This window comes from Gobius niger, assembly GCF_951799975.1.
Source record: "Gobius niger genome assembly, chromosome: 3".
In the NCBI taxonomy this organism is placed as follows: Eukaryota; Metazoa; Chordata; class Actinopteri; order Gobiiformes; family Gobiidae; genus Gobius; species Gobius niger.
Genome location: NC_136854.1, coordinates 31332982 through 31356870, shown reverse-complemented (window position 1 = coordinate 31356870; position 23889 = coordinate 31332982). Strand labels below are relative to the sequence as shown.

Below are 23889 nucleotides of genomic sequence, written 5' to 3'. Positions count from 1 at the left end.
AATAATAGTACACATTTTCAAATACATAAAATCATCAAGTATCGAAGTCTTTAAGTTACTGACATCAAAATAAAAAGGCATATAAAATATAGCAGACGTTGGAAGTCCAGTTTGAAGCAAAAAAAAGGGAGGAAAAACTGCAAACTAAACCGGAAAATATAAAGTAAATCACATTTTGGACATGGCAGTTAATTGGTAAACAATAAGTCTGTACGAAAATAAGAGCTCCTAGACTTCGTTTGACAAAAATTGCAACAGTTAAGCATTTCATAACAACAACAAAAAAAAACTTACTGAAAGGGCATAAGTGTAAAGACTTCCTGCACGAGACGAAGGCAACAATTTGTTTTATTTTTTTTATTTTTTTATAAGTTTTTGTTCTGAGTAGAAAAACCAAACACCTTTCTAAATGCCAGCCATCGCCGATTGCCCGTTGGTGCACTTTGATTGTAAGGCATTTATGGATGTGAATTTTAAGGAAGGCATAGCTCTTTCTAGTCAGTTACCACAAATTCATCATAAGGGACAATATACGGTAGGCTGTAATAGGTTGTGTTCACATTCTTGATTTTTAAAAAGGTCAAAATCTATGATGGGGAACAGGGATCAATATAAACCGTTAATAAAACCGTTTTAAAAGTGTTAAAACCTGATGCATGAACTCATTACAGTATTTAGTCTTGCCAGTGTGTGACTCTGGACTGAATGAAAAGGCAGATTAGGGTTGCACAAGATCATTATCACAAAACTGGGTGGCAGTATAGATACAGACGGCATCTCGTCATAAAAGGGGGTGTGGCTTTGCCAGGGGGAAAATGGAATCTTCTGGGAACAGTTTTTTTGGCCGTTTTCTGGCGAAATTAAAACTTGTTTATCACATACAAATTAAGTGAAATCGGGTCCATATGGATGTTTATTCACAGCAGGTTGTTCAGTTGAAGTGAAAAAACGGCAGTTGTAGCTCGCGCTAGCTAGCGTTAGCACAATGCTAACATGTAGCAGCAAGTTAGCATTCTACATTATGTATTTATGGGTGGTTGAACCACTTTGCTCCTCTCCATGTCTTTATATCTTTAGCTAGTAGAAAACTATATTCATAATTCACCGTTTGTTAAAGTAGTTTTTGAATAATTAGAGAACGTTTAGATTTTTCCCCCTTAACTGTTTTGAACATGACCATATATGGGCGATACCAGAGATGCCATCTGTATCATGTCAACAAAAGGCATTGCAAGTAAAAGAAAAATCTGTTTTAGTCATGATTTTCCAAGGTTTACTTAACATGATGACTACTATACAAATGTTTTAAATGTAAAAAGATACTGTGTTGAAATTATTCATTAAATAAATATCGCAATAGCATTATTTCAAGACAGTTTTTTTCTCACATTGTGCAGCCCTAAGATTGTGACCACGTTCAACAATTTTTAATGTGGTCCCGTAGTTGTTCAAATAGCATCACAGATCACCAATTCCATACTAGAGTCAATCACATAGACCTGATGAGGGACTGTAAAGCCACATGAGGTTACTAGGTCCAGTCGCGAACAGCAACCGTGTTCAACATTTGGGGATTTATTGGACAATTTGCAACATAAAAAAATAAAATCTGAACATTATTACATAAATATTGGTTCCTGTCCTCCATCTTCTCAGCGCCGTCACTCTAGAACTGAACACAACCCATTCCTCTGAAGCACAAATAGGTAACAGACTGGCCAATTAAATTATATATAGATATAATCCAACATCTTACATCGATTCATGCTGCCTTTTTATTTCTCATCTATTACAATGGGCACACTTAAGGACTATTCTCTCTATTTTGACACTTTTCATAACCTGGAGGAGGAAGGAATCATCGATAAAGTTGAGCACGGAATTTCAAAATAAAAGTACTTCTTCAACACAATGTAATAAAGATACAAGCCTGCCAGTGAAGCGCTAGCCAGGTCTTTCATGGTTACAATGGTAAAGTTGGTTGGCGTGGCTCGAATTTTGGCTGTAGTTTTTAACGCATTTTTGAGAACCATTTACTGGATGCAGCAGTTATTGCGATGGCCGTTGGAGTCTTTGAAGCGAAGGCGCATCTTCGGACGATACTTCTCCAGATAAAGCAGCTGCTTACTGTTGAAGGCTCCTCGACGCTTCCTGAAAGAGAAGGGAATGAGAGTTAGTTCACTTCCTTTTTATTACATTTATTATATTCCCTGTTAGTTCCCTAGTTTACAGATAATGACCATGTCACTGTGCTCCCCGGATGATGCTGAATTAAGCTGGCATGGTAACCTAGAAGAAAATCACTGCAGACAAAGGTTAAATAATCTATAAAAAGAAACTGGTTTTGCATTAAAATATGTCTTCTATAACATTCATGAACATTATCATTGATTTTGGGGTCTAGATGACTGATTCTCAACTGATGGGTTTGGACGCAAAAGTGGGCCGAGTAACAATTTTCAGTGTTTCAAGTCTGTCTTTGGGAAAATTTACAGACAAAAGTACAGACATTTTAATGATGATTTCCAGCTTATTAAATGCATATTACACCCTAATTTGTAAGACAACACTGCATTTTACTTTGAAAAGTGTAACAAATTACCATTATTATTGCCATGCATGGATGACAGTGGGTTCTCACACCAAACCAGTTGTGAACCACTGGTCTAGATAATTAACGCAGAACCAATGCATGGTACAGAGTCAGGGCTAAATTCAAAGTGAAGCCCAAAAGAGAAGAGCAAATCAGTACAAGACAACAAACCATCTTCATGACTGAAATCACGACCAGAGAATAACAGCATGAAACCAAAAGGCACCGGAGCTTGGCATTAACCTCTTAACCCCCACCTGAACCAAGCAAATTTACTCCAGTTCAGCCGACCTTACCCAAATCTAAAGGTTTTTCAACTGGAGAGCTATAGGCCCGAGTAACATCTCATTTGAAAGGATCTTTTGCCTTGCGTTGTTGCCGTGTTATCGTCACATTTTTACTTTTTCCATCACTTTTTTTGTTTTTAGTTTAGTTTTATTTGGTTTGGACAGCGCATGCTAATGAACAAGTCACACGCCTTTGGCTAATTTCCATCCGTCGTCCCCCATGCGCACTCTCAAACACACTCTCTCATTCATCCTGGCCTATTGTACATGTTTTTAGTGGTAGGGGAAACCGGAGTACCCGGAGGAAACCTACGCAGATACGGGGAGAACATGCAAACTCCACACAGAAAGGCCCCGTCCGTGGTGGGAATCGAACCGGGACCGTCTAGCTGTGAAGCATGAGCACTTATATTCAGTTTTAGTTTAGTTAGTTTTTCTTTTTTGGCTTTTTAGTTTTTCTTTTGTGGCTTTTTTTGTTTTTCTTTGTGGCTTTTTTGTTTTTCTTTAGTGGCTTTTTTGTTTTTCTTTTGTGGCTTTGTTTTGTTTTTCTTTGGTGGCTTTCCTTTGTGGCTTTTTTAATGTTCTTTTATTGCACTTTCATCCTTGTTTAGCTCGTTTTGTGTTAAAAGGATAACTAACTTGAATTGGCTTCATCTGAACTACTAAATGTTTACGTCTACGCTTCCTGTATGAAAAGTATTACTAAACACAGTCACATCTGTGTCAAACATTAACCACAGTGTAATCAGGCCGGTAACATCAAGTCCCGGTTTTGTGGTGATGTGATGCATGAGTAAGCACACAACCCTGTCACTCTCCACCAAGCCTCCTGTGAATCAGCGGTGACTCATGTCTCCACTCCAGATTCTTTAGATACCGATGATTCTGAGGCCATTTACTTCTTTACACGGGGAACTCCAAAAAGCATTCAAAAACAATAAATAAAAGTATCTGCATTTGGAGTACGAGGTTATTCATAAGACGACAGCTGAAGTAACTTGGTAAATATTAAACAGTAAATCATTCTGGTTTAGTTTCTAAGGCCACAGAGAAAATCAAACAGCTTTCATGTGCGTCATATTATTTCAATTTTTTCCCCAGATACCGTTCTTGACGCAATGTTCCCCATTATTTGAAAAAGAAAACCCTGAACCCACAAAGAGGTCCTTGTGATTTCAAAACACCAGTTCCATTCGGTTCACTGAATAGAGTTTGTACTTGTTTTAAAAGGAAAAACATATCACAAGCCTCACCTTTTAAATACAATCATGGGAACTGTGTACACATGACCAACAGCTTTGATCAAAATGAAATGAAAACAGTGTTGTGGGTAGTTTAGTTCATACTACTACTTCTACTTCTCTAGATTTAAAAGATCAAAGTCCTTGATCAAAGTCCTGGTTTATCTCATAAACAAACAGTGAAGATTTGTGTGTCATAATCATTTTTAATGACTTACTGCCGAATGAACTGGACAGCATCTTCATATTTCATCCCACATTCGATCAAAGCAAGTGCCACCAGAACAGGAGCTCTGAAAAAGCCAAACATTATGGTTACAAAACTCAGTTGTATAACAGATTACATATTCAAAGGCATCTACGTATTATATTCCTGCACAGGAATCCAAATACTGTTCAAAATTATGAAAAATATGTAGCTATTTAAATCATGTTTTGTTTTTTTAAAGTTTTGTCCATTATAGCAAATGTATTATATCAAAGCACAACTGTAAATATGTTCTGTACAGATGCCCTCCTCACCTGCCCAGACCTGCCACACAGTGGACAGCGATGCAGCAGCCGGGCTCCTCCCTAAACTTCAGCTTCAGCAGATTCAGCCAATCGTCGACGATCTGGTTGGACGGGGGAGCTCCATCGTCGAACGGCCAATCCTGGAGCGGAGCAGAGCAAAGCACAGTGGAAGTGTTGTCAGAGCCGGTCTCTTGGAAACCAAAACAAAGGAGCGAAAGGCTGAGCTCACAGCAGGGGAAGAGCAATATTAGTGAAGGGGAAGACAACAGGGGGAGACACTGCGCTTGACATTTAAGGATTTTCTCACCAAAGTCTAGACTGTCTCTGGAAGAAAACATGTGGAACTTGATTTGTGTCTCCCGTTTTTCTTTCCTTGTCTTCACCAAACAAACTTCTTAGACAATTTAGAGAAGTCCATGTAAATAAGATTTGAGTATGAGATGGTGTCTCGGCTGTGCCGTCACAATAATAAAATTTCCACCTGATTATTTGATATAAGGAGAAGACTTCCGATAACACGGTGAAAATATTAAGTATTAATGCACATCGATATAGCTGTACAATGAACTCCAGTCACCTTTACCATGTCCATATCCTTTAGCATAATCATAATTGCAGAGCTTAAACATTACAATGCATTTCAACAGAATGTCTAGTAGTATCTGATTTTACCAAACTGTCCCACTACTTTGATGAAGAGAAAACTGTAAACTTTTCCATGAAAGGTCTAATATAGTAAAGACATCACAGAATCTCTTTGCAAATTAGCCACCGTTCTAGATATTAAGTAAAGTATCAATTAGTATCTGGGTATAAATCTCTTTGACAGCAATTTGACGTCTCCTTCTGGTCAGAGGCTGATGCTCGAGTGACTCACCAGAACCTGGATGCCTTCCTTCACCACCAGAGTGGCATCATACGTGGCCTCGCAAACTCTCACGACGGTGGTGACTCCGTACTTCTTCAGCTCCTGAAACATTAACATTTCAATACAGAGCATTAGCATGGAGCACTCCTGGACGACTGAGAGCTTTCAAATCATATATAATATTGTCTTTAAGGGTTTCAGTCGATGAAGTGACGATTTCCTATGAAGACCATTTTGAGGTCTTTTTTTGTGGATAATGTGAAATGAGAAGCAAGCTTTATTTAGGTTGGGCAGGAAAATAGTTTACTAATAAATACAAGTGATTTCTTTTTTTTTACCTTTACATTTAAAAGATCTGGTTTAAAACAACTGGATTTTACTTTTGGATATTCTGAAATATAATAAACAATGCATAAAGCCAAGTAGGCCTGCACAATATGGGGAAAATTTGGACAACTATCTTGACTATTGCAACAACACTGCTGTAACACTTGCATTTTCATCAAATTGTGTCCGAATTAGATTTCAAAACCTTCATTTACGACCAAAACAAGGCTAAATCTTGACCAAAACAGTACATTTGGATTGTTTTAGGTTCTGTTCACCAAAGATCTGTATGCTGGAGCTTTTTGCGTCACTGAATATTGCAATTCCTAATAACTTGGCAGTTTATTGTGCAGCCCTAAAGCCAAGAAACTGTCCTCACCTCAATGAACTTGTTCAGCGTGGCGTTGGTGGGATTGTGGGTGATCAGGAATCTCATGTTTTTGTAGGTGATTTCCACTGGGGCGGGTCTGTTCATCCGAGCCATTTTGACAACGTAAAAATAACAGATAATGTAACGCAAGCCAAATGTCTTGTACAGAGCAAAATAAAATAAAAAAGACACAGATGTAAACACTTAGTTGAACTTGGAGGGAATGTCAACAAAAATGTTCGATGGGTCAAATTCCTCCAGGCTTCTTCAAACAGTTGGCAAGAATAAAAAAAGGCGGCGATGGGGCAATCTTGGTAAGAGTTGGCAGCCAAAAAGGGCGGACAATCAGTAACGGAAACAAAAACCCTCTTTTTGGAATAAAATGAAAGAAAAGAAAGAAAAAAACAAGGCTGGTTCCACCTTATTGGGGCCAGGCGGAGGGCAGTGTGCAGCAGGTGGAGTTACCCCATCCAGACAGAGGAGGCGCTGGTTCAGGGAGGGCGTGCCGGTCCTGCCTGAGTGTCTGGGGGTCCTCCTGTGGCTCAAGTGTGGCGGCTGGAGGGCGACTTTGGCCGTTCACTCGTCTGCATCGACGACGTGCTGTGCCTGGCAGTAGTCTCCACTGTCCTTCAGAAACTCCATAAATGTGTGACCCAGAACACCACAGAACTGCTGCAGAGGCACAAGAGACAACAGCCGCATTGTGGTTAGTGGGAAGGCCACGGCAAAATGAGGTCGCACTTCACTAAATTGTTTAAAGTCCATCACAGTAATCACGCTGTATTGCTAAATATTTTATAACACTGTGGGCCAACAAAATTTTAAGTTTGATACGTTGTGATTTCGATTTAATTTGCCCAGCCTTACTCAATCTCTATCAATCAATCTCAACAATCGTCATTGCTTTACAATCTGCAGTTTTACAATCTGCAGTTTTACAACCATTTCTTTGGCAGTAACGGCACCAAGTTTTGCAGTTTGGACGAGAAAATGGAATGGACTTGTGTGTTAAATGACACTGAAGAAAAGCATTTGTTTTGTTTGAGCTGAGGTTTGTATAAAAGATCTGTTTAGGTTCATGAATCGGCTACATGTATTTGTTTTTATCATGAAAAAATTAAAAGGAGTGATACCGGATTTTACTTCTAGAAATGGAATGAGATTTATCTTGTTCTCCTTAAGTTTACTGTTAACGCAAACAAATGTGCCTATCAACTTGTCCCTGTAAAATAATTTGAATGCTACAGATTAGGAAAGTCACTAATGAGCTTGGATCACAACTAACATTTTCATTTCATGGCTTCCCCTGCAATTAAAAAATGTCAAGTATAGGGCCTTTAAATCTAATCGAGATCGATCAGTACGAGGAAAAGAAATGGTGATAAATCTTTTAGCCATATCGTCCACCCCTCATATTGAGGCAGGAAAATATTGCGAAAACCGGTATTTATCGAGAACTGCTTAATGCCACTGAAAACACAATTGCAATGTGATAAGGGTGCGCCATATTACTATGACGATATTACCGATATTTCCTAATCCATTTCAATGCTGTTTGTTCCTGTCAATTTAAAAACAAATCATAAGTACTTTGTTTACAGCCAGTTGTGACGAAACTAGACTTTCAAAATGACCAAATCAGGACTTAAACGAGGCTAAAATGGAACAAAATTAGGAAAATCATAATTTGCACGATTGTAAGTTCCATGCTTTTTTGTTGTATTTGTTTTAGGCTGAGTTTGCAGAAAAATGTCAGCGATTTCGTAGCTTCTTGTGATATGGATTTTGCATCACCCAATACGATATGTGACATACTATGCAGCCTTAATTTAGAGATAAAAATATCCCCCTTTGTTGAAACATTATAATACATATTCAAATATTCAACATGTGTACCGACTTAAGGCTGGCCGAACTATTTGCCAACGTAGTTATGGTGTTTTCTGCTTGTATAGCAATGTTCCCATAGAATAAGTTCAGCAAAACAACAGCTGAACTCCACATGCCTGATACTGTAATCATGTGTTTTGTTCCCTTCATACCTGCGATGCCAACACTTGCGTGAGAAGATAATAGGTTACCGTGAAACGCTGTCAATCTTAAAGCTTTATTAATGATCGCCCGGATGGTTTGGAATAAAGACGAATTGACAGAGTGCTACCTGTTGATTCAGTAAGATTTTGACCTGCGTTATCGCAGCCAAAATCAGCCAATCAGTTCAGTTGTTAAATATCAATACAAACCGTCTCATACAGCATTAAGGATTAGGTTTTAGAGAGGGCTTGGCGATACAGCAAAAAAATAAAGCAATATATTTTCATCCCCTTGACCAATCTCAATTTGATTTCCTTTTTCCATAAAATAAAAAAAACGAGCAATTATAGCTTTCACGTGTATGATTCATGAATATAAATCAGATAGAACTTTCAAATCTAATCAGGGTTTCTACAGGTGACTGAAAGCCAAATGCTTTTTAGTGCCAATTTAAGGCCGAAATACTACATTGGCATAATTCATTTCATAAGATGTGTGAACAGGCAATCAAACAGGAGAATGAGGGGAAGTCTTGATATACAAAACCAAATTGACAACGGAAAACTTAAGCAAAAGATATAGTTTAACATTTCAGTCAGTAGAACTGCAGCTAAATTTGTTTTAAACCCTCGTTTCTGACAAATGCATGCAGTAGAAAAAAATGTTGTTGTGGTTTCGTCTTTGTCTAAGAGAGATGTAGATGTAATGCCAGTTTGAATCTGATTTAATGCTTTTAATGACATTTAAGGCCTTCATTTTGGCATAATTCACGTAATGACCTTTAATGCTTTTTAATGCCCCGCGGAAACCCTGCTAATAAAACTAAGCTCAAATCAAAAGTGAATGATTACCACTCCGGCACCATTTACACCAGGGGCAGATAAGGTACGCGTTTTGCTGAGTTGGCACAGATCTCCAGATATTGTACTTAATACAAGCTCAATCATCTTGTACAATTATAACCTCAACTAGCATTGTAGTGTGAGACAAAGCTGGCGGTATGATTCTCACCCTAAATAAAGGAGAGGATATGGTGAACACCTGGTAGAGCTGAATGATAAGTAACTTGTGATATGCGACATGTAGGGCTGTCACGATAATATCGACTTAGATAGATAAACGATATATTTTTTTGACTCAATATTTATTTATATTTATCCCCCCCATTCTTTTCTTTGTAAAACTTTGATTTTTAACTGAAGCAAATTGAGTTACATTAAATTTCATGCTTTTTGCAGCGTGGTATTTTAGGACATTATGATGACATTTTAGAACAAAGGGTTACTGTCATTTTTATGCCTGTAATATTATCTAGTATCGTTAGAGTCAATAACATCGTTTACCGCGATACTTTCCTGCCTCAATATATCGAACTGCAAATTTGCTATTATGACAGGCCTAGCGATACGGCTGCGCGATATCGCGAAAACGATATTGCGATATTTCACTAAACCATTTCAAAGCGATATGTTCAATTCTAATGAAACACAAATGGTGAGTACCTCGTTTTTCAGCAAATTGTGTCAAAACAAGAGTTAAGAAACACAACATCAGGACCGAAACAAGACTAAAATTGAACAAAGTTTTTGGGAGAGTTTACAATAAAATCAATCTCACTCAGATGAAGACTTTAGTGATGTGATATATTGTGGCTTCTCGTGATATATCGCGATACCATATTTTTTGTTATATATTGTGCTGCCTTAATATGTGACCCATTAAAAGACAATGTTGGGGCACCCCTGATTTACACAAAGAATATTCCATTGTTTTCATCCAAACTTCAAACCAGACGCTGTTAACGCCACAGACTTGGTGGTAGAAAGACCTGTCAGAAATACCGAGATTACGATTCAATTTTGATGAATTCTTATCCAGGCTCGGGGCTAAATCAACTGCAGTTTTGCATCACAGCAAATGGATGCCAGTGCCTTCCATGACATTTCTCCCCATTGGCATGTTGTCCTTGTTGCAGCCAATACGCCGCAAACTGAAGACATTAAAAGCAAATAAAACACATCCTTTCCATCTTTCCTGTGGTTGAACAACAAGCCTCATCTCGTGGAAGAGTTTTCAAGCCTGGCAGCTGGATCTTCACTCGCTTTGTCCATTCTTCCCCGTTCCCTTCCTGCTTTATAAGTTACTGTACATCGCGTTTCTCGGGGCAGATAGTGCGGATGTGTCACTTGTAACATGTAGGTCATATTATCTGAGCGGAGAGGCCCAAAGAGAGGGCTCCTCTCCACCTAAAGCTCTGACTCACGAACCACTGCCATTTTGTGCTGCCGTGTTTGTCTGTCGCTCTTTGGTACCAGGAACTGATCTTTTCCTAGAAGTCTTAACTTTAACGAGAACTGCTACGCCTAACCACGCAATTACCCCTTGTCCAAAGCGCTCTAATTGGTGTTTGATGAGATAAGTGCCCGTTTGACAAGCCTGTCCATTTGTTTTTACCTGCGTCGAGACGCGGTCACGCTCGCATGACAGTAAACAACGCAAACATCTTCCAGGCGTGGGATTTTACGCACAGAATTTGACATTTATGAGCGCAAGAAAAGAAAAAAAAAAGGCTCACTTGAAAACCCTTTGTTCGGAGCCAAAAACTTCAGCACCAATTTTCTAAAGCACATGCAAATCCTTTAATGCCATGATTTGATGAGTATTATTAAAATATGGATAAAATGGATAAGGCTAAACGCTCGTGCCAAACCGGTCTTTTCCGGCTGAAAGCAGCATACGGTAGAAAATAGCACACCACGCCAAACGAGGAGCCAAACGTGCCGAAATTGTCTCATAAACGCAACAAAGGGGCTTTAAAACGCGGTGGCTGTCATTTCAGGTCAGTAAATGGGTTAAGCAAGGCGTTACGGGGCTGTTAAGTGGTGGGCTTTGTGTGCGAGCTGGCCGCCATCGTGCAGCGCTAGAGGCCCCAAGGTGTAGTCCTGTGCTACGGAGAAAAGACTTTACACGGCAATTTTACGAACAAAATGTGACACGTTCGTATTTTACCCAAAGCGGGGCGCAAAGACAAACATTTATGTCGATGTCACGTGCGGGGTTTGCTTGAAATAGTTTTTTTTTTTTACGACTCAGAAACTTGCAGGCCAGCGTCTCCTCACCACCTCTCTCCCCTGAAGCAGCCGCTAATCGACCGTTAAGATTTTTTTTTTTTTTGCAACTGCTAAGCTTAGAAAACGAGCAGAAAAGGCGGTGAACAGTTGTACTTACTGGGATATGCTTACTCATTGAAGAATGTAGCTTGATCATACAGCCGGTCCCCAGAAAACGGTAAGAATATCGGTGATCTCCACCATACAACCGGTCTGTGCGTCCGAGCGGAGCAGAAGTCCCTCAGCCTTGGCTTTTTTCGACGAAGGGAGAAAAAAAGAGTCAAGTGCCCAGGAAACAGTCGTGCAATGAAGGTGAGGATTTCAAAATAAAATTGTGAATGTCAATGAAATAAAATAAAAATAAAAATAATTTAATTTAATCCTATATTTAATGACAGCTAGCTCAAAATGGAGCACAGTTTCATAGACACTTAGACACATCATTGCGTTTTGGATGAGATAGGCTATTTTATGTGGGAACATTTTTGGTTAGGGTAGCTGATCGACAACATTGACCCCAAACAATGCTTTTGTGCTTATTTCCTATTCATTATTATGGCCTGTAATGTGCAAACCATCCGCCAGGGGTTGCTGCAGCACCCTCAGCACCCTGGGTTCCCACGCCCTTGTTTATGGATCATATTCACATGTAGAATATTGATTTGTTTTGTATTTTAATCTATTTTTATTTACTCTTTGAATGATAAAGAGAGGTCTGGGGGGGTCTTCCTTCAAGGATTTTTTTTTCTTCTTTTTTTTTTTTTTGAGGACGTTTTTATATAAAGAAATAAGAAAAGAAGACATTTCAAGGATATTTAAAGAAATTTCAGTGTTTTTCTTTTTTATTATTCTTTTGAATTATTATTTATTTTATTGGCACGTAGGACACACACATTCATACATCACATATGCAGGGGAGAAACACATGAGATTACAAAGTTTCAGTGTTTTTTAAGTAGCAATTTAATTGATCTCTTAGATGTTTATTAAAAGTAAAGTGAGGAGAGATTGGGTGAAATGTGAAAGTAAACTCCTCCCCTCTTGGACCAGAAAGCCCTTCTTAGTTTGCAAAATGAGGAGAGCAGACAAGAATTTTCAAAAGTAAATGATCAAGCTCCTCCCCCTCCGTCCTGATTGGACTTGACAGGCTGGTTCACAGGAAAAGCTTGTCTCATTGGTCAACGCGGGAGGATACTAGACTCTGATTAGCTGAAGAAATCTGGGAAGAAAGAATATTTTTTGTATATTTGTGCTTACTTTACATCAAAAGAAAACCAGGTGGTCGATTTTACACATTTTATAAAATTTGTAAAACATTAAGACTTCCAGACTATCACTTTAAGTATAATTATATAGGCCTATTTCAAAATGATCTTGAGGAGAGCCAGACAGGATTATTCCCGAGGGCCTACCCCTGCAGTACGTGATGCATTTTAAAAGATATACCACTGGTCTTAACCTCTTAGCCACCACCTTAACCGAGCACGTTGTGTCCAATTCGGAGAGAGTCAAAATAGCGCCAAAAGCAAGATGTAAACCACAATGAAAATGCAACAAAAAAGGTGACAAAAAAGTGACAACAAAAGTGATGAAAAAGCAACAAAAAAAAATCGTCAAAATATACAACAAAAAAGTAGAGTATGATAGATAGATAGATAGATAGATAGACAGATAGATAGATAGATAGATAGATAGATAGATAGATGCTAGATAGATAGATGCTAGATAGATTAGATAGATAGATAGATAGATAGATAGATAGATAGATAGATAGATAGATAGATAGATAGATGCTAGATAGATAGATGCTAGATAGATAGATTAGATAGATAGATAGATAGATAGATAGATAGATAGATAGATAGATAGATAGATAGATAGATAGATAGATAGGTAGGTAGGTAGGTAGGTAGGTAGGTAGGTAGGTGTAACTGGAGAGCCACACATTTGGTTGGGGCAACTGTGGCTCAGTAAACCGTGTCGTCCAATAACCAAGAGGTTGGTGGTTTGAATCCCGGCTCAGTGCTGACATTCATTGTGTCCTTGGGCAAGACACTTCGCCCACCTTACCTCCATGAATGTAGTGTGAGAGTGCATGAATAATAGGCTTCGGAGAGGCCACGAAGGGCAGCTGTGGCTACAACTGTAGCTTACTGTTACCAATTATGGAGTGAATGAATTATGACAGTAGCGCTTTGAGAAACTTGTCCACACAGGTTTCTAAAGCGCATTACAGGTGTATAATGCGCTTGTATATAATTTGTGATACAGATTTGTTAACCCCCATTTTTTTTTACATGTCACTACAGGATTACAGGTTCTGCTCTTATAAATCTTTAAAACGCGTCTTATACAGTGATTAAAAGAGCCTTTGTCCATCTCGCTGTCAGTGTGGACCATTGACCTGAATCTATTCACATCACCCTTATTTTGAAATCAAATCCTAGGTGCAGTTTTTCTCTGGTCTGATTGTGGGCTGCTCTGACTTTACTCTGTGCCGAAGCCCCACCCTGAAGAGGAGCTCTGCCCGGACACATCCCGTGGTCAGCTGGTCTCCTGCATCACCTTCAGTGGACGCGCAGGACACGTGCTGCTCGCCCCAGACATAATCCCCAAACCGCTGGCTCTGATGAATTGGATGAAAACTAATGCAGATTCAAGACCAGCCATGGTTTCATTTTACTCTACAGGCTGAACAGGTTCATCAAACCAACAGCAGATCTGGTTTAGGTTTGATCAACTCACATTATAGACCTGTTCTTCCCACTAATCAATCTAACACCACTTTACTTTAATCCAGTGGTTCTCGGATGCTGTCAGGACCCGCCATAATCCGAGGATGACAAACCGTGACCCAAATAATAATTGCATTTTTTTATATATCAAGTGAACTACTGTATTTTCCCCACATATCAATGTTTAATGAACTTTAAAATTAACCTATAAATCATGAACCAAACACATTTTCTACAGATTCAGAGGATTCTGTATAGGCTATGTTTATCCTATAGGAAATAAATATTGAGAAATGTAACCTGGAAAAAGTTTGTGACCCAGGGAAAATGGTTTGTTGACCCCACTTCTGGGTCCCGAGCCACCTGCTGAGAACCACTAATCAATTCAGTTCAAATGCCACTTTGTTCAGAACGCCATCCAGTGGTTGAGAGTGAAGCTACATGTTTCACAACGAGATCTCAACTATGCTCATTGAGTATTTTATAAACGTGCTTTGAGACTTGTGTTTGGACTTGGACAGATCTTCAACCTGTCAGCGACTCTTCCCCATCAGTCTGAACCAAATGAATGACAGTTTAACCCTGTGGTCCATCATCCTATACAAAATCACACAACACTTATTCACCCTTAGAAATACATACATAACATTACCTGTCAAACATATAATAAACAGTTAAAGGTCCACATTTCTTATTTTGTTATTTTAAAGTAGGCTACTCTTTTTCAATGGCTGGATAACATAAATAGTTTTAAGTGCACACAGGCATTTCATCTGCACTTAAAGTAAGATAGTTGGAAAATACACAAAAGCTTCTGAAATAAACCTTGAAATAGATATTGAAAAATGTAATCTTGTACAGTACAAGTCTGCAAAATGTCGTGTCCGTAGGAGATGTTTTAAGTTCGGATGTTGCCGCCACAGTTAGAGAAAACCACATTTTGAGAAAATGGGTCTTAAATTTACAATTTGTGAAATAAATCCATGAATCTATTTTGTCCCTTAGGACGACAGATGGAAAAGCTACAGTCTGGTACAAGCATCTTGGCTCACGAGCACAATGTAAGTATACATTGTCCTGATAAATAAATAAATGAAAATGAATAAATAAAGAGAAACGATGATCAAATGTTACACAACTTATTGTGAAGAAAAGCAAACTGGCCCAAAATCTGAAACTTCGTTGCCTTTGTGTCTCACCTTCATCACTGTCTGTGCTTATAAATGGTTCATGAATGAGAAAAGCTTTGTTAATGCTTTATGAATTATTAACCAATTGTTTATCAGTGTTGTTAAGCGTGAATAATGCAGTGTGAAGTTTTAATGAAGTGTGATCAAACTATTATCCATAATGGGGCCATAGTTTTCACTCCTGCTGCATCGCTGGTGGCTGCACTTGTTCTAGAAGCTGCTGAGCCTGCACTCTGTGTCGGACAAAAGCTCTCATGTTGTTGTTGTGTCTCTCTCACTCACGCGCAGAGGACCAGCCGCCGGACTCTGCAGGTGCAGGCTGGATACCTTTTTGACTTTAGGACTTTTCTCATCGCATCACTGTGGTACCGATGTCTGTAAAGATTAGTGTGGGAGTGGAGGCCTGTCTTGGATTTTCAGATTAAACTATAGAGACGAAGCGTAAACATGAATGGCGAGGAGGATTCCAAGGTATTTGCTTCAGGCGCATTCATTAAGTTGTAAAAACTCTGCAGGTTAAACTGTAAATTTAGAGATATCAATTTGAAACTTTTGCTGTAGATTAATGGCATAAATAATTGTTCTGTGGTGATGATATAGGGAAGATCCTGTATGAAAGAAGGAAAAACATCTCTTACTGTCTCTATTTACTTTTTCTATAAAGCCTTTATTTGTAAGGAAAGTTAATATATCTTTGAAACATTGAAAGACAGTAAATTTATCCCATAGAAACAGCCTTCTTCAATTCGAGCTCTTGCTTTTCCCCTTTCATATGTAGTTGGGAAATGCTGCACACCTGCTGAACATGAGAAAAAAAATCAAAAATGCAATTAATCAAAGCAACATAGATCATTTAATCCGGGGCAAACAGCAGCCACCAAATGATTAATGCAACAGGTTTCCCTCTGTAATTGTTATTTTCTGTAAGCTCTCGGTTGTACAGGTGTTTTCCGTGGAAGACAAAAGTTCTTAAGCCGTCATCCGTACTCTGTAGTTTAAGCATTGTGCCCTTTGCTGTACATCTCTCTGCAGGAAAAGGAGAGATGTACAGACGAGGTTGATGGAGGAGGAGTGAGTTTGCACCAAAAGAAGGGAGTGCGTATCACCGGGAGGTATGTGGCCACACCGCTCATTTGCTTGTGAGAAGAGACTACGAACTATTATGTGAAATCTAAGGCTCTGAAGACAGCAGGTAGAGTGGAAGAGGCAATTTGCAAAGGAAGGAAGAAAATGAAGCAAAAAAAAAAGTATAATAATAAGAGTGAAAAAAATGGGTTATTGTTGATTATGTTTGAGACAGAAATGAGGGGGAAAAGATTTTACCAACACAACTTATTCAGCAGATACAATCCTTGAATAAAATGCTCCTAGAAATATTACACACAGAAATGTTTGGGAGCCATAAGAGCCATATAGGAGAAAATCCAGATGAACTCTAACGAGCCGGACTTCCCATCATTTGCTGGTACTGCTCCATTGACATTGGATTTCTAATAAGCGCACAGCAAACCAATGAGAGAAATGTTGACGTAATGTAATTCCATCCTTTTGCAGTGGTGTATTACTTTACTGCACTGGTGGTACTTGATTTCATTACTTGGGTGAAAAAGTGAAAGTAAACTGAAGTACTTGCTAAAACACTGAAGTATTAAAACAAGAAAGTGCACATTTGTTTAAATAAATGAGGCAATGGCATTTGACAGTACATGTGAAAAGCTCCACTGTTCAGGGAGTGTGCACATTATTAGGCTTTTAAAATGAACAAAACATCTGGACATGTAGAATGTATTTTACTTTGGAGGCTCTTCTAAATGCAGTGGAGTTGAAACTAAAAGTTGTCAGCAAAAAAGAAAAAGAAAAACTATAGTAAATTTACTTTGTTACTGACCGCCTCTGCTGTGCTGTAATGGAAAGTTTGTAACTTTTATCGCTACTCTATTGTTTTGTTTGTTTGTTTTTTTCCTTTCTTTTCTGTTGGACATTGAGAAAAGGCTCCACATATGTTCTATAATTTTCTACACAGAGCGGTGAATGATGAAACCAGGGCTGTTGAAGCGACCGGTGTAGAGTTGACCAGAGAGAGCCAAAGCAGAGACCTCCCTAAACAGACCATGGAGGAGCTGAAGTCCATCCTCCGGGACAGCACTTTACGGGACAGGGATGAGGCTAAATCGAGAGGCGCGTACACTTACCTCCACAGCAGTAGCGGCAGGGGAGGAGGACAAAACGACGAGGACAATACGGACCACAGGGGGGAGTTCAGCACCTTCAAACCCCAGCAGGAAGCTTCCAGAAGGGGGCCTTGGGGCAGAGAGAGTGGCCCTATAGAACCCCAGCCCAGTGTAGATCCATCCAGCGCGTTCAGGCCCGAGCTACACTCACACAGAGGAGGACAGGAGCAGGCACAGTACTACGGGACGTCCCATAGAGAGAACAGAGAGCATCAGCTTCACAAAGGTCTGCCAGATTTATTCATGCTTATGAAAAATAAGGAAGAAACTGTTTATCTCAAATTTATTGTAGGCTATTGCTATATCTGCCCAAGTGAAGTCGTTGTGCTTTTCAATCTTTCATTTTTAGTCCTACATTGCATTTTAGTCCTAGTCCTAGTTGTGTTTGTGGTCCATTTGTGGTATTAGTCCTTGTGCTATTTGGATTTAGACACAATTTGGACTATATACATATTTACGGCTAGTAAAATGTCACAAGTATAAAATTGTTCATTACTTTTTTTCACAAAACCTTTCTTTTCAAATGTTTTGGCATAATCCTTGTTCACTAACAGGGTTAATACTGTGGGACTTGCTAGAAAAGAGGGTAGAGTATAGTCCAAATTGTGTCCTAAACATTCACTAACTAGAACCACTGAGAGGCTTCTTTAGTCAGGAGTAAATAGTCCATGGTAGAGTCCATTTGTTTGGTCCGTTACTGACCTCTTGTGGCTGACTTTAGTACACAGTATTTTGGTGGTACTTGGGCTTCTTCATCTGCAATTGTATTAATTTTAATTATCAGTCATTTCATTCATGCCAATATGATGCATTTAATTTAGATGTTTATTTTGTGCAGACATGATTTTTGACATAATTTAGTCTGATTTAGGTCTGTTTTAATCCCCAACCCAGTCTCACAGAAAAATGTGACATGGCAACAATTTGAAAATATATCGTATCCATGTCATCCACAATAATGTGCTCTATTATTTTCTATTGGAGTCACATGACATAAGAACTTCCTATGGCAGAGAAATCAAAATGGTCGGCCTTGCGCTGACTTTTATTGAAAAATACTAAATCAATCAAAATTGTTAAACTATATTTTATAACATTTCTAGTGACAAATATAGGTCTCTGTTTCATGCCACTGTTGAAATCACAGCAGCTTTTATGAGTTTGAGAGACTTTTAAAATAGGAACTGGCGCCAAAAACAAAGCCAAATTGCTAGCATAACTGAGCTTCAGTTAGCGACCCTTGCTTAGTCCATTGCTATTCTACAGTCTATGCTCTTCACACGACTTCACTATGGTTTTTAAGAGAAAATCCACATTGACAGTAATTCCTGCACTGACGTTTGCGTGTGTGCAGATTTATTTTGAGTTCCCTCCCCACAGATCAAAGATACTTCAGTCCAGAAACAGTTGGAGACCAGCACTTCACATCGTCCATGGAGCAGATTAAGCAGCAGATAGCACGAGAAAACATCAGCTTCGTTCGCTTCGAGGCCACGGACCTCCATGGAGTGTCCCGGTCCAAGACGGTGCCCGTGCGCTTCTTTCATGTGAGTGAATGGAAAATTACCCGTGGCACGTGACTCAGCATTTAGAAGCATTTACAGAAGGTTTTATTCTTACTTCAAGCTGATCTAGGAACACGTTGCTGGTTTGTTTTTGTATCATTGTTTTATGACAGTTTAGTTCCTCTTGTGACAAACCACATTATTAGAGAATACAATTAAATCACTATTCATCGTATTGTGTCATGCTGTTTGTACCATCTCTGTATAACCATAACTTTGGCTCTCCGCACCTGCTCTCAAGTCCTGTTGTTTTGACTTGCATATCAGTATGACGCGCAACAGAGGTGATTTATCCCTCTTCATGTGGAATCACAGTCAGTCTTGAACGGTCAGACTATCGCAGTGTCTTGAGTTCATGTCTCCGAGTCCCACAATGAAAGCAAATAAACTCCTCCCTTTGCCTCCTGAAATCCGGAGCGAATCGACATTTTCTTCTTGCTTCCATGTTGCTTTCTTGCAACAATAAACAAACACACACCGGCCATTGGTATTATTGTTCATGGCTCATTGGCTCCAAATCAATGGTGTTTGAGGGGATAGATGAAAATAGGAGTCTGAATGTCTTTTGCAGGAAAAGTTTATTCCCAGTGTGTATCTTCTGTTGTGCGTCACACTGATAAGCAAGTCAAAGCATGCAGTGCAGGTGCCTGAGAGACAAAGGCTAAACTACAGAGATGGTTCAACCGTGCAAGACCCAATACAATGAATAGCGATTTCATTTTATTCTCTAACACAGTGGTTCTCAACCTTATTTTTCCAAAGTGATTGACAAACTATGATTATTCAGTATTAAGTAGTGTTGTGTTCAAAATAAAGTTAAAATACTCTCAAATTCAAACGTTTTACAGAAAAACAACATTAAAATTAACTCATAATATTGAAAATAAATGCTGTTCCACCTGAGGTCATTCCAAGTACCCCGTAAGTGCTCAAGTCCCCCCGTTGTTGGGAAACACTGCTCTAACACATATAACTTGGAATATCCCGCAATGTGACGTAAATTCATCACACTTTATTTTTACAGGGTTTTAAAAGTCATTGAATGAATTATGTTACAATTAAAGCCTTAAACGTACTTCAAAAAGCATTACATTTGATTCCAACAGGCATTTTTAACCAGAAGCTTATTGAAAATACACACACACAATTTCTTATTGGCTAATTTTGCTTAAAAGTTTTCTGTTTGATCAAATTTGGTGGTAATTATCACATTTTTTACATGCACAATGCACATTTTAAATCTAAATAGAAATGGATCCTTCAACATTGTAAATTGAGGGAAAAATCAATGAACATCAATGCAGACTTGCCACACAATTACTAATAAATATATATGTTTTTGCGTTGGTGGCATTAAAGATATTTTGTTTGGTCATTATAATTTTTTCTTGCTGCTGTGTAAAGCCAGTTTTATATTCTATCCCCAGGAGAAGGCGGTGTACGGCGTCCCGATGCCGAGAAGCTACCTGGAGTTGACCCTGAGCCCGCAGAGCAACGAGGTGGATCACGGCACCACGGCCAACTTCAGCAGCGACGTCCTGCTCATCCCCGACCTGTCCACGTTCAGGGCGGTCCCGTGGGCCGAACAAACCGCGCGCGTCATCTGCGACCCCTGCACGGTCACCGCAAGCCCCCTCCGCACCTCCCCACGCCTCATCGCCAAGCAGCTCCTGGGACAGCTCCAAACCATGGGGTTCTCTGTACACTCCTCCTTCACCTACGAATGCTGCGTTCTGGGTGCCCCTGATCGCATCGGCCCTAAAACTTTACTATTCCCGGCTACTACGCTACTTAGCAATCACGACTTGCCGTTTTTCCAGCAGCTAGTGGATAGTATGTACTGCATGGGGGCAGATATCGATAGTATAGCGTCGGCTAGCGGGCCCGGGCAAATGGAGATCAATTTGAGACCGGAATTTGGGATTTCCGCTGCGGATAGTGCGTTCACATTCCGCACCGGTATCAAAGAAATGGCGCGAAAACACAGCTACATCGCTAGCTTCTTCACTGATGACGGTTTGTACAACGCTGGGGTGCTTTCTCACAGCTTGTGGGACGCTAACGGACGGCGCAGCTTATTCCACATCGGAGACAGGCCGGGGGAGTTGTCCGAAATTGGTAGAAAATGGCTAGCCGGTTTGCTAACCCATTCCGCGGCGCTGAGTTGTCTAATGTCGCCCGGCCTTGGCTGCAGAAGTCACATGGCGAAAACTACCAAAGATCCGAAACGCATGCTGTACGCCACGTGTGGATGCAATGATAACAGCAGTTCCTTCAATATCAAAAGCCACGGAGGAAGAGAAACGCACATCGACAACAAGCTAGGTTCGGCGATGGCTAACCCGTACATTGTGCTAGCTGCTACCGTTGCCGCGGGGTTGGACGGGATCAAGAGGAGTCTAAATTTGGAGAGCGGGTTGAACAAAGCACCCGGGCAGCAGAAGGAGTTTGCGATCCCCATCAAAATGGACGAAGCATTGGAGGCTTTGGCCGAGGACCACGTGGTCTGCAGCGCACTGGGAGAGCCGTTCGTTCAGTATTTTATCGCCATGAAGAAGTTTGAGATCGAGACTCAAGAGCTGGACGACGAGAGGAACAAATGTCTGGAGTATTTTATCTAGATACTGTATCTTTATGGACAATACAAAGCCAGGACCTTGATCAGTAATGGATGGCAGCAGAAAAAATAGTTGCTTGATTTGCCTTTTTAATTATTATCTGGAGTTCAAAGTGCGCAATGTGTTCATTATATATTGAATTTTATTTCTATTTGAGTCATGAATTGTTGTTTGGGTGATGGTGGGGCCTAAAGTCTGTCTAATGTATCCGTTAGGGTCTTGTTGCTGACAGCAGTAGTCTGTTAAGCTTCAGTATTTCAAAATAACATTCAACTTTCACTATCGCCGGAAGAGGGCAATAAATCCTTATCCCATGTGCTCTGCTAATTTGTCATCTGGGGCTCCTGCTGTGTTTCTATAACATATATTTGGTTTAAAGAAAAAGTGCTCATATAGAAAGTGCCAAGACAATCTTTTTCAAATAGCTTTAAAACATCACGTTTTGTTTATTTTAAAGATGGACAGATATAATATTACGTTGTGCTCAAAAGTTTACATACCCTGGCAGTTTTTTAAAGAATATGAAAGAAAACTATTTTTATTTCACTCATAGTTAGTGGTTGTTTGAAGCCATTTGTGGTGAAAAAACTGTGTTTGCTCTTTTTAAATCATAATGAAAAAAGAAAGTACCACAATGTTTATGATCAAGAGGAATGGGCCGCTTTACCATTAGATTATATACAGAACCTTCTCCACAACGACCACAAAAGACTCCAAGCTGTTATTGATGCTAAAGGAGGCAAAACACAAAACAGGGGTTTGTAAACCTTTGATCAAGGTCCTTTTGGTACGTTCCCTTTTCATTGTGATTTAAACAGAGCAAACTCTGTTTTTTCACTACAAATGGCTTCACACAACCACTAACTTTGAGTGAAAAAAACTTGTGTTATCTTTCATATTCTTTGAAAAATTGACAAAAATGCTCAACAATTCTGCCAGGGTCTGTAACCTTTGAGCACAACTGTAAATATTTTGTATCTATTTATGTAGCCCACAATATGTTGTATAACACTTCCAGGAGCATTGAAAAATAGAGATATTGTGATCTCTTTTTGATTTAATATTAAAAGTTTTTATTTTTATTTTTGAAAGATTCAGTAGTCACATTGTAGTAGTGATATATGGTTTTGGATCAAGAAAAAATAAATCCACTGTTTTTAGTTTTTAGACTTTTGTTTGAATGTGAAAGGGATATGTATTTTTCTATAAATAACTACTCCTCTAAACGGACTGTTTAACTTAAACACACTGTCAACATCTCACTGTCAACATCTGGTGGCGCCATTTCCTTTGCCAAAAGAAAATTACATTGGGCACTCAAAGGGCTTGTACATCGAGGAACCTGTCACCCATTTACACACCAATGTAAGACAAGGTGGATGAAGTGTTTTGCCCGAGGACACCATGACAACGTGCACCTGCGGGAGCCAGGAGTCGAACAGCCAACTTTTAGAGGACGGAGCCTACATTGTTTTTACATACTTTTTTATTGTTGTGATAGTTTGACATTATAAATAAAGACAACATTGACGATAATCTTCTGAATGTTTCATTATAATATATGTACATATTACACAAAATAACAGAATTTACCAACACCCAAAAAATACTAAACATCTATAAAATGATGAATGAATGTGGCAGTGAAACACAAAATTCAAGGTCAGATGTCTTTTTTCTTGTTTTTTATGTTATATTCTATACAAACAATGTCATAGAAAATGGCTTTATGTCAGTACTTTTACTTTTACCTTTCACACCAATTCAACACAGCTGTCTACCTGTAAGCAAACTCACCCGAAATATATTTAAAAGGTGAGGAAGGGAGTGGTTTCAAACACAATAGTTCTTCATTTTGACCTCGGGTGATTACACTCAATCTATTTTTACACATTATACATACATATATATTTACTTAGTTCAAACCTACCCAACCTGAAAGCAATGTTTACTCATTGACAACAGATAGTCCACTGAAAACGGTGCTAGTTACCAGTAGATTGAAACTGTTCTAATATAAAGATGTGCATAAATGGTGAATTTTCATACAAAAACAACCACAACTTTTCAAAATCATCTGAAATCAACTTGTGTATTTAAGCAGGTTCCACAACAAATGAAGAGGGTTTGCCTTTTAGGTGAAACACTGCTTGGTAAATGGTCCTAACTATTTGTAGTCTATACATCTACTGTAAATATTGCGTACA

The 23889-nt window shown here is 39.2% G+C and overlaps 3 protein-coding genes across 3 annotated transcripts; 1 reads left to right on the top strand and 2 right to left on the bottom strand.

Moving 5' to 3' along the window:
* Positions 1–1379: 1379 nt before the first annotated feature.
* Positions 1380–6340, bottom strand: ptp4a1 (protein tyrosine phosphatase 4A1). The gene is made up of 5 exons (XM_079552600.1): positions 6209–6340; positions 5512–5604; positions 4644–4774; positions 4340–4414; positions 1380–2151 (listed from the first exon to the last, which is right to left on the bottom strand). Exons 1-5 carry the CDS (start codon positions 6311–6313, stop codon positions 2034–2036), a joined length of 522 nt encoding a protein of 173 aa, XP_079408726.1. The 5' UTR covers positions 6314–6340; the 3' UTR covers positions 1380–2033.
* A 435-nt stretch (positions 6341–6775) lies between these two features.
* LOC306960233 (uncharacterized protein) lies at positions 6776–11500 on the bottom strand (the record flags this gene model as incomplete). Its single annotated transcript, XM_079552601.1, has 2 exons — positions 6776–6871; positions 11462–11500. The coding sequence occupies 2 exons, from the start codon at positions 11498–11500 to the stop codon at positions 6776–6778; spliced, it is 135 nt and encodes a 44-aa protein (XP_079408727.1).
* Positions 11501–15715: 4215 nt separating this feature from the next.
* On the top strand, positions 15716–21685 carry lgsn (lengsin, lens protein with glutamine synthetase domain; the record flags this gene model as incomplete). The annotated part of the gene is made up of 5 exons (XM_079553693.1): positions 15716–15739; positions 16301–16380; positions 17292–17725; positions 18880–19046; positions 20492–21685. The coding sequence occupies 5 exons, from the start codon at positions 15716–15718 to the stop codon at positions 21683–21685; spliced, it is 1899 nt and encodes a 632-aa protein (XP_079409819.1).
* Positions 21686–23889: the final 2204 nt, after the last annotated feature.

Bases quoted from the DNA above. Each gene is read 5' to 3' on its own strand.
- ptp4a1 (XM_079552600.1), bottom strand. From the start codon at position 6,313: ATGGCTCGGATGAACAGACCCGCCCCAGTGGAAATCACCTACAAAAAC. The intron at 5,605-6,208 runs GTGAGGACAGTT...TTAATGTTTCAG, and splicing joins CGCTGAACAAGTTCATTGAG to GAGCTGAAGAAGTACGGAGT. The intron at 2,152-4,339 runs GTAAGTCATTAA...CTTCTCTTTCAG, and splicing joins GCTGTCCAGTTCATTCGGCA to GAAGCGTCGAGGAGCCTTCA.